Source organism: Apis dorsata, unplaced genomic scaffold, assembly GCF_000469605.1.
Source record: "Apis dorsata unplaced genomic scaffold, Apis dorsata 1.3 scaffold_303, whole genome shotgun sequence".
Taxonomy (NCBI): Eukaryota; Metazoa; Arthropoda; class Insecta; order Hymenoptera; family Apidae; genus Apis; species Apis dorsata.
Window position 1 is genome coordinate 566,604 of NW_006263576.1, and position 11,799 is coordinate 578,402.

At 26.6% G+C, this 11,799-nt stretch overlaps 1 protein-coding gene across 42 annotated transcripts in view; it reads right to left on the bottom strand.

The window, feature by feature from the left end:
- Positions 1–2,135: 2,135 nt before the first annotated feature.
- The window catches only part of LOC102676424 (calcium-activated potassium channel slowpoke), a 120,748-nt gene continuing 111,084 nt past the window's right edge, over positions 2,136–11,799 (bottom strand). For 32 of the 42 annotated variants that reach the window (XM_031511277.1, XM_031511295.1, XM_031511299.1 and 29 more), the window contains 9 exons: positions 9,119–9,178; positions 7,185–7,581; positions 6,461–6,644; positions 6,036–6,131; positions 5,456–5,592; positions 5,180–5,292; positions 4,030–4,191; positions 3,416–3,509; positions 2,136–3,013 (listed from right to left, as the gene is read on the bottom strand). In XM_031511277.1, the coding sequence (XP_031367137.1) occupies positions 2,933–3,013; positions 3,416–3,509; positions 4,030–4,191; positions 5,180–5,292; positions 5,456–5,592; positions 6,036–6,131; positions 6,461–6,644; positions 7,185–7,581; positions 9,119–9,178 (1,324 nt within the window). In that variant the 3' untranslated portion in view covers positions 2,136–2,932. The remainder of the gene's footprint in view (positions 3,014–3,415; positions 3,510–4,029; positions 4,192–5,179; positions 5,293–5,455; positions 5,593–6,035; positions 6,132–6,460; positions 6,645–7,184; positions 7,582–9,118; positions 9,179–11,799) is intronic. The other 10 variants (XM_031511317.1, XM_031511304.1, XM_031511292.1 and 7 more) reach the window with 7 other exon arrangements.

Genomic DNA, 11,799 nt, shown 5'->3' on the forward strand with positions numbered 1-11,799 from the left:
GCATGTGTGCTACGCGCGTGTACATGAAAAAAAAGAGGATGCGCGTGTGTGCATGCATGTGTTAATGCATCTGTATCTGTGAATCCATACCGTGTTGTGATTGTGTTGCCATATTACATGCACTCGTACGTATTATTTTTTTCTCTCTCGTATGTTATATCATTACGTGTGCGTGTTTCAGTCATGTACAGTGACAGAAAAAAGGGGGTTGGGGCGGAGCGGGGGAAAGAGTAAGGAAGAAGTATTTGTGTATAGGTGTATCTGTGTATTTCTTATCTTTTTTTTATGTATATTTTGTATGTATATATCTTATTTGATCCGTTTGTTTGTTTTTTTTTTTACATACATACATATATATACATATACATGCATACAGACATATATACATACATACATACGTGTATATGTATATGGATGTATGTACACATATGTACGTTCGTATGTACACACTCGTGAGTTTCATAAAAATATATAAAAGAGAGTGTCTATGTATACATATATATGTGCATATATACTTATAATGTATATTTAGTCATATCGATACATAGTCGATTAATACTCAATTTGTATGGAAAAGGGTGTTTTTTTATCGTAATTATTATATATATTCACACATATACATACATACATATATACACATACACACGTGCATGCATACACGCGTACACACATGCATATCTACATACAAACACACACACGTGCATACATATATGCACGTATAAATATGTGTATATACGCGTACATAGATACGCGCATATGTATACAATTATATACACATATGTATATACATGCATAGATGTATACATTCATACATAAATGTGTGCATACATAGATACATACATACGCACGTACGTGCATAAATTCATACATAGATACATATATACATACGTACGTACCTACATACGTACATACATCCATAGATGCATACACGTTTATGTATAGAATCTGTACAAAGTGCTTGATTGAGATTTTTTTATCATTAGCCGCAAAAGAAGACACTCAAGGTAAAGTTTACATATAGTCCTGCACTCCTGTTCGTATCTATCTTTTGTAACGCTGCACATATCATTTGCAAATTTCATCTAAAACTAAGCATACGAGGTGATTGTTGCATGTATAACAGACTATAACCTTTTTCTTGATTACACAAAAATTGAAATAAAAAATATATCATACATACATAATTAGCAAATAAACACGCTAAATTAATATTCGTTTCTTTTAGAAATATCGTGACGTCTATCTATAATATTTATTTATATTTGTTTCGTTAAATGCAAATAGAAAATATAGTGCTTTGTATTATCGTTAATCCTTTTTCATTATTTATGTAAAAATGCTGCAATAATGGAATAAGAAGATTAATATTTTACAAGCCCATTTAGAGAAATAACATATGTGTATATACATAACTGTGCTAAATATTTTATTTTTCTGGTATAGATTTATATAATTAAATATGATATCAACTTTTTATTGCATAATACATATGTAATTACAAAAAAAGTTGCAAATCACGTTTAAAAATCACGTATTACATTTAATAATATAAATATCTTTATCAGTAGACTTGCACACTGATCATAGAGCGTTATATAAACTATTTATTTCAATATTTCTGTATTTATAAATCAAGAAAAGAACAGAAGAACATAGAGAAGTATACATAATCATAATAAAATTAGATATACAATGATAAAATTGCAAATATTCTAAATCATATATCACACTTCTTGTAAGTCTTTCATTTTCAGAATAAAAGTTGTTGTCTGCTCTAGTTGCACGAATCACCTACATACATACGCATATACAGATACATGTACATATATGTATACATATTTCCATTTGCTGACAAGGCAAGATACAAAATCACGATACAGGAGACGAACACACGACTGTCTTTGCAAAGTGAACAATGCATTTATAATGAAAGGACCAAAACGGTGGTTCCTGTCAGTGTGATTTATATCTCAATCAATAATCGTATTTCTTCCTCTTTCCTCCTCGTTCCGCATTTTCGCTTATAGTTTACGTCAAATGACAACATATTCACCTGTTCTGTACCTATTTACATATCCTGAATGAGCTACAGCGATGGTATACGTTAAGTCGCGAAGGCGATTACAATTCCTTAGCGATCAGCCTTGAAGATGTTCTCAAGCATTTTTATTAGTTAAGCTGTTTTGCTTCGCATTGTTTTAAGTATATTTTTTTTTTCTTTTTCTGTTTTCTTCCTGTACTTCTTTTGTATATTACTGAATGCATAAAGGGGCGTGGGATATACACAACCGTTTTACGCTTCAGAGATAACCGTTCAGTCCTTATTCAGCCTTCTATTGAAGACGTTATTATTTCTTCGTCTTACGAAGATTTAGAAAGCTTAACGTGTAGCTACCCTCGGACCGTTTTTCATCATACCGCATCCCGATATCCCTTTTGCCATTTCTATATTTCTTTTTTCCTCTTGCAGATTATTCCTCTTTCCTCCTCCTTCTTCCTTTTTTCTCTCTTCACATATGTCACGATACTTCTTTTTTCTTTTTCTACATTATTTTTTTTTACCTTCTTCTTCTACTCATTATCACAAACAAGCCTCAACGTAAAAAATGTTCGAACACGATGTGAAAATAAATCACGCAGCGATAAATAGCAAAGAACAGAGAAATCTGTTGGACACACTAGAGGAAAACCGAATCAGTTGTATGTAAATATCGACGAAATTTTCACCGGTGACACACCATGTAACCAGCGGGAAAAACGGACGTGTTGATGATACGTTTCTATGGACGGGGTTTGCGATAATTATTCGTTGAGGGCATCGTACCATAATGCCAGCTAACCTAAACTAGGGACGACGGGCGGCATGATGGCTTCCTTTGCATGATTAGATATAGGAATAAGGTCCGTCGGTGAGGGCGCTACACAGCAACAGTCAGGAAGCATCATCTTTTCCCCGAGCTCCTCTGCTCGGCTTATATTCCAGACCTGGGTCAAATTGCATCAGCACGAAAACCTATAAATTATCGAAAAGAAAAAAAAAATAAGATTATATATATATATTAAAAGATAAGAATATTATTATCTTATTGTATAGAAAATATATTAGATTAAAATATTTTTTTGATTATTTGTATGTATGATTTAGTTATGATTTGAGAAATACAATAGAGAATTAACAAGTTGCAAACTGATTATTAGATTATAAATTATTCTCTTTAAATTATTTTAATATTAGAGAATATTTAATAAAATTATTTAATATTGATCCAAATATGATTTTAAATATTTTAGATATTTTAGATCTAGAAAATTAAATTTCAGAATGATTCATTTTAATTTTAATTATAAATTCGTGAAATCTTTAAGCTTAATTAAAATAATAATCAATCTTTGCATTCTAATAATATTTTTATACCTGATCTGTAGGCAATAACGTGAAATCATCTGGAGGATTTGTAATGACGTATCGTTTAGAAGAAGCATCACACGATGAACTTGTATCTCGAAACCTAAAATTGTATCAAGAATTAGTCGAGGTACGCTATTTTTGGCGTAAACATAAACTTACTTGTTAAGCTAAGTACATTAATATGTACGATTAAACTAAACTAAAACTAAAACTAAAACTAAAACTAAACTAAACGCTGGCAACAGTAAACTAAACACTAAACAAATAAGTGATACAAAGACAATCATAAAAAATGATGAGTATTTGTTGGATGAAGGCAACTTACGATCGTCGCTTCTTTTTTTTATTTATTATGACGCAAAAACGCAAAATGCAAAAGTGTGCGGCAAAAAACCAAAAGTTATAGTAAGTACAAGAAATAGTAAAAGATAATTAATGGTAATATAATTAATATGGCAGCAAGATGAAAGATTTTTCAGAAGAAAGATATATATACATATATTATATATATGCATATATATATATATATATATGTATATGTATATATATATATGTGCTATAGAATATTCATGTGGTGTAATCCAATAAATACCATCGAGAGAAGGAAAAAAGTCCGGTACCTGTACCTGTACAGACCAATACACAGCATTCCATATGACTTTAATGCTGCGACAAAGAGGTCACCGTACTTGCCTCCTTCGCCATACTGGGCTAATGGCCCGTCGTATAATGCGATTTGACCAACTCGACATCGATCTCTATTGGCCAAACTATCAGGTGTGCTATGGATAAAGAAATAAATAATAAATCATAATTTTTCTTTTACAAATAAAAAAATATTAATATTTTCGTATGTTCTTATGGACAAGATGTCTTATCGTTTATATAATATCATGAACATTGATGTATCATAAATGTCATAAAATATTATATATGATATTATAGATGAAATATTACGCATAAAATTGTAGCTTGTATAATATTATGAACAAAATATATCATATAGCAGTATTGTTAATTTTTTAAGCAGTTATATCATATATTATATATGTGTCATTACCAAAATTATTACATAGCTTAAATAATATATTCATATTATAGAAATTTTTATATAAATATTCATTTGATATATAAGTCAGAATAATTTGTACTACTGTAAAATGAATACTTTTAGTAATGAATCATAATAATATTTTGCAAGATTTATGTGATATTTCATTATTCATTATCGTATGTTTTGTTTCAGACGAAATGAAAATAACAGAAAGAAATTAAAATTTTTGCAAAAATATAATCTATCGTTTATTTTCTTGGTTTTGTAAATAGATGCTTTCAATTTTCGGATATAATATATTCTAATAAATATATGAGATATTATGAGACATTATAACATCGTATAAAAAATATGACATTAAATATTTCCTTTTTACTGTCCAATTATAAAAAAAAAGCAATATTTACTGAAAATTCGATAAAAATTAATATAAAATTTAATGGCTTTAATTAACATTTTATGTAACATAATTACTGCTCTTCTTATTTATCTTTGCTAGCTAAAGACAATAAGTATTTTATTAATTTTTTAATAAAATTTTCATAAGAAAATATTATGTTATATTTTAATACTATTTAATATTAAAATAAAATACAAAATATTATATTATTTTGTAATTATTGCTTTTTTCTATAATTGGATAATATAGAATGAACAATATGATAATAGAAAAAATTAATTAAATCTATATTTGAATAAATTTTAAACTATCTTACCTATAACCTCCTCGTAAACCTGCTCCTTCAGCAAGAATTAATTCTAACTCAGGCGTCGCTCCACCAGTGATTAGAGATCGAATTAAAGTCAGCGCGTTCTGATTGAAATACGTCTATCGAAAGAAGAAAAAGGAAAATAAGTAAAAAAATTAATACATAGATATAAATTACGAAGCCAAACCTTTGTAAACCTAATGTATGATAAATAAATGATAATATGTGCGATAAATTGCCTATTAAATATTAACATTTTCACAATCAAAGAATGCAACTAACCGTCGACATTAATGAATCTAATACGCTGACGGCAAAGGCAGTACCGCAAGCAAATGGTTGGGTAAGGTACAGTTCTGTGTCCGGATCATCGTCGTCGTCCTGGTCAAGGAACTGCACGTTGCTATCGTTTACGAGTTCTAGAAAGATAATAAAAAGACAGCTTTAAGGATGTATCAATATTTTTTGATAAAGTATCATTCTATTTTTTATATACGTATTCTTTGCGTAATAATAGCTATTATTTATTAATCAAAATTTCAAATATATTATTTATTAAGATAAAATAAATATCTAATTTTATAAATATTAAAAGATTCATCGACAAATTTTATTCTCCACATTTATTAAAATTCTTCATTTTGTTAAATATCTAATTAAAAAAATTTATATATTAATTAAATAAATATTGTTCAATGAAATATTTTGAAGTGATAAAATATTTTTTATTTAAATTTTTTAATTAATTCGTGAAAATAGATTCATAAAATTTTAGGAAGCTTTGATATAAAATATAATGCGCATAAATAAATAGATAATTAAAAAAATAATAATAATAAATAATGAATTTGATGCGTTATACCTGTTATCATTGGCACGTTTGCTCCATAAACGGATCCTCGTCGCTGCAAAACGATTGGGCTGCCAACTGCGGTCAAATTACCTTGTTCATTATTTGCTGGAATTGTCACTTAACATTTAATTATCGTATACGCGATAGAATATAGGAAAATGTTAAATTCAAATTATTATTATTCTAAAATTAACTCTTCAATTGCTATAGTGAAATTCTTTAATGAAGATAACCGAATAAATAATAATTTTAATAGATATAATAGATATTATAAACTTAGAAATTATCTTTAAAAACTTAGAAATTACTGAGATGTTCGACAAATATATATGTTAAGAACAAAATTATGAAATTTTGTAATTTTTGGATTTTGTTTAGAGAAGATGAATATTTCATAATAGCAGTTGAAGATTAAGACTAGTACTAATACGAACCTTGGCTCAGCACACCAATGGTGTCGTCGAAAGTCATAGCTTTGATATTAAGGGACGCGAGGATGGCTTCCTTGTCGGCGAGGGTGGGGTCATCGTTGCTAGGCACTTTAGCCGACAGGATACAACACATGTCGCACAAATTCACGTTAACGGCACGCAGATCTGCTCTGCTTAATGGTGAACCCTGCAAAAATACAGATATAATTATATTACAAATTCATTCTTACAATTTTAATACAGAGAAATTTTCGAAAGAAAATTAGAAAGAATTATAATACAGAATATTTGAACATTTGAACGAAAAATATTATTCCAAATTATTCATTAATTTAAACAAATGAAATAATTTCACAAATCACAAATATAAAATTCACTTGCATTATTCGCTAATGCATAAATATAATTTCATTTTTCAGTCGAGAATCCGATTTTGACTATCAGACTGGTGAACTGTTTATACATTCATGAAAAATTCAAATGTAAAAGAAAAATTCACAAAACAGCATCTATGTAATATGCAAAGAGACACGAAATGTCAAAAATATAATGATCATTGTAATATCTTGAAAGTAAAACAAATCTCAAATCAAAAATTAAGTTTTTATGTTTCATTAATAAAAATTCGAATTTGCATAATCATCCGCACTATCTTAAAACATATAAATCTTACAGGTATATTCAAGATATAACAAAAAAAAAAAATTAAACGAGAAATATGTCTTACGTTTAACACCGATATCTTCGGTAGATTCTGCAACATCTTCCACTCGCGGCGGATGTAATCCACAGACCCAACTATTACTACGTGTTTAAGCTCGTGGTAATGAAAATTGGAAGCTCGTAATGGCATGACAAGGTTTCTCAGTCCGATGAGAGGCGAGTCGGGATCGGCGAATAGGCATACGACGACATGTCCGTTCAAGACTGTCATCGCCGCCTGATTACGATCCAATATACAGTCTTCGAGGTTACGGGATGGACTCCAATGGAACATACCCGTTGAATCGTATTTCATTTCGGTCTTCTCGAAATCGAAGTCCTTCGCCTGATCGTCGGCTATTCCGACTTGAAGACCACCGTTGTTGTTCACATTCGTACCGCCCGAGGCTCTGCTCGTTGGCCTAAAAAAGATAAATCTCACTTTTTATCAAATGATAAGTATCAATTGTTTATATATATCTTGGTAAAATGTTATTTCATTAAAACAACAAAGTACTAATATGTTAGAATATAAGTATGATATCTATTTGATATAATTTTCCATGGCTATTTTATTTTTTGAATAGTTGTAAATATAGCTAAGCTAATCCTGAAACGCTCAAGCGGATAAATATGAAAATTATAAGTTAAAGAAGCGATATAAGTGTTAATAATGATATTGTTTAATTAATTAATATTATCAATAAAAAATCGTTGGCCAAAGATAATAATTTAAGATTTTTTAAAAATATTATAAAATGCATAAAAATTTTAAATCGATAATGAAATAAATATTATATAATCAAGAAACATAATTTAAAGTTTTATTTATTATTAAGGAAAAAGCAAAATGAGAAATTGTTGACAGGACAGAATGATAAAATACGGAATAAATTACAGATATATGGAATAAATTATTTGAAACATTAATATGAAAGTAATAGATACATTTAGATTTTTTATTTTTTATACTTTATGTAATAAAAGAAAAAATTAAAAGTATAAGAAAATTATAGCAGATTTTACGTAAAAATAATAATTTAAAGCTTTCATAGAACGAGAGCAAACTTATTGCTAAACCTAGTAATATTGAAAGTGATCTGTGTTTAGTCTGAAAGCATACATTTAGGCGCAAGCGTTTGACACAGAAAATCCTATCTGGATACATATGTAATGCGTTTAGCAACAAAGCATTATAGCAAACGTATATATCTAAACCAATTGAACCACTTAAAATACATGTTCTTTGAAACACTTACGTTTTACGAAATTGATTTTTGTTGTGAATGTATAAAATTATAAAATATAGTTAACTAATTACTAGAATTTTTTATCTTTCTTTTTTAATGAAAGAATAATGTTCGTGAATATTTTTTAATTTAATGATATTATTTTAATATTTTTCAAATTTTTCTTATTATTTCGCAACTTTGAAAAAAATCATTGATTATATATTACATTTAACGCTTATAAGAAATACTATTTTATTTTGTTTGATTTCATTATATAAATGGATATAACTTATTAATTATATTTTATCAATATTATTGTATATATGTATAATTTGTTTTTTGTATTAGTGTCGAGCAGATTCGTGATAAATCGAAAATAATATTTCCATATAGATAAAATTTTATTTTCAATAATATTAACATTAATTATTAATTTAATAAATATTTTATGATAAATATAAATAGAATAACAATGAAATCATATTGAAAAGAAAAAATTAATATAATTGTTATTATAAAAAATAATCGATTATATATTAATTTTCTATATTGAAGTTATTTCACATATATACATATGAATGATGATAAATGCTTTAATTACACAAGCAATTAATGAAACATTCGCATGCAATTCGCAAACAGATTTCTATATCGCAAAACGAAATTAGTGTAGAAAAGAGAACATAATGGCTTAACGTGACAATTAACGTAAAAATAAAAAGCGTACATGAGCTTTTTGACTTCGTAGGCGAGATGGTAGCCAGGGTATGCGGACTCCTCTTGCGATCTGGAATCAGAAGGTATTCGTAACGTTGGATTCGTCGATTCGTAGATGCTCTTTCGTTCGCCATCGAATAACATTGAATCGTAATATCAGGAATAGAATTAAAAATTGAATTTATGAGCAATATAACAATAAAGATTCTAGTAGTTAGTGATCAAATTACAAAATTTTAAATGTTTCATCGATTAAAATATAATTTATGATTAATGATTTATTTTTAAGATATTGAAATGAAATAAAGTTACGAGGAAAAATTATATTATACAGTTTCCTGCAAAAAGTGTTTGTATTTTTGTCAAAAAATCTACAAAAAGCAATTTTTGTTTAACAAAATAGTTTATACTAATTTATTCAGAGCTTATTCAAAATGTTCCAGATTAAAACTGACAAATTGTATTGATATATATTGTATATTTGTATAATTGTATTGATATATTTGACAAGTTATTTTGAAATAAATACATATATTATGTACATTATGAATCAATTTATTTTTGATCTAGAGATATAAAGAATGAAGTAATATAAATTACAAATAATCAGATGCATTCAAGTTATTTAATTTTTAATCTTGATTTTTAATCATAATTAAATTTGTATATATTTGAAATTATATATATTTTACATTGATTTACATTAATATACACTGATTTTAAAAAATAAATAATAAATCTTAAATAAATCTGGTTATTTGTATTTATGTCATTTAATCTTTTACATCTCGAGAACAAAGATAAATTAAACCATGATTTGTTTCAACCTACTTTTTCTTTAAAATGATTTTTCAAATATGTTAGCAACGTTTTAGAATACCCTGAAATAAAGATAATAATCTCTAAAAATATTTTTAGAAAAATAGTTATTAAAACAATCAAGAATAAAATATTATTATTATTCTAATTTCATTTTAAACAGTGACTAATAAATTTGATAATAAGCGGATTTTATCGCACAGGAATTTTTCGCGACTCAGCCGTATACAATAATTATAGAAGCACAGATGAGCGGTTTATCCGTGCGGGTGAAAGCTGACTTTTAGATATTGTAGGGGAAGGAAAATAGGAGAAGAATATAATAATTTTATATTTCATGGATTGCCATGAAATTTATTAACATGCGATATATATATATATATAAATGTATAAGTATTAAATTGGGGAAGAAAATAAATTATTGAAATAAAAAAATTATGCTTGTCTTCATAATTTTGCATAATTATTATTAATTAGTTTTAATAATTATTTTAACTCAAGAAATGTTATATTTTTAAATAAATTTATTATATAAACTTTTAAAATATATAAATTTTAAAAATTGAAAATCATACTTAGATATACTTAGATACTGAAAGAAAAAGATTGATTATGAAGCAGTAAGTAATTATAATGTACACTTTAATATTTCATTTAAATTGCGGATTTTTATCTAATAACATATATATATATTTTTTATATGAATGTTTGGTTAGCTAGTCCAAAGATTTAAAAAATAATTTTTTTGCAATAAAATTTATATATAATAAAAATGAAAATTAAAAATTTAAAAAGTTACGTTTCTGGTTTTGTTTTTTTGTTATTAAAAATTAAAAATCAACAAAAATAATCATACAAAATAAAAATCAAAATAAATCAAATGAATATAAAATAATTTAAAAAGTGGAAAGCATGATGATTCTCAAATGTTTATTTTGTATATTTACTGTATAAGTTTACTTTGTATAAATCACAAAAAAGGAATAACTATATTTTATTTGATATTGTGTAAATTACTTTTTAATTAAACTCGAATAATATTTATTAATAAAAATTGGAATTTATATCAACTAAAGAACTTAAGATAATTTTTAAATTGATTTAAAATTTTTAACATATCATTAATAAGATCATTATAAGCAATATTTTTCCAAAAGTAAATATACCTGTCACGTAGCTTACTTTAAATTCTATTAAAATTAGTAAAACTTTAAATCGCTATAACTCCATAGAGAATGATTTTAAATCGACGAATGAAAGATTATTAGAAGCGGGGAATCTTGCCCTTTAAAATGCTTTTTCATTTATCCCGATACGATTTCCGGTTTCCGAGATATTGTCGTGTAAAGAAAAGAATAATTTTTAATCGTTTATTATCTCCGTCTTTGTTTCTCGCTCGGACCTCGTCTCTGACTTATTCCAAACTTCAGACACGTGACAGATATGATTCTTGGGAAAAACGTATGCATCTCCAGGAAAAAATGTAGGTCATGAGGCTCGCGAGCTTATTCATAATCTCCGCACTGTCTTAAGTATTATGGATGCTTTGAGTCTTCATATTTAACACATTGAGTCTTGGTAACCAATTGAAATATCAGGATAAAACAAAGAGTGACTTTAATGGCATGGTTTTCTCTATTTCCTATTATAAAATTTTTAGTTTCTTCTCGCGATTTTTACGTGGAAAACCGAAATTTCATTTTTAATTTTACATATATTATTACATATATATATTGCAATATCTTAATGTAGAATATATGAAGAATTTAATAGAATTTATAGAGAATTTTATTTTTTTTTATTTTAGAATTTAATTTTATTTTATATATATCATATATATTATATATATATATATATATATATATATATATA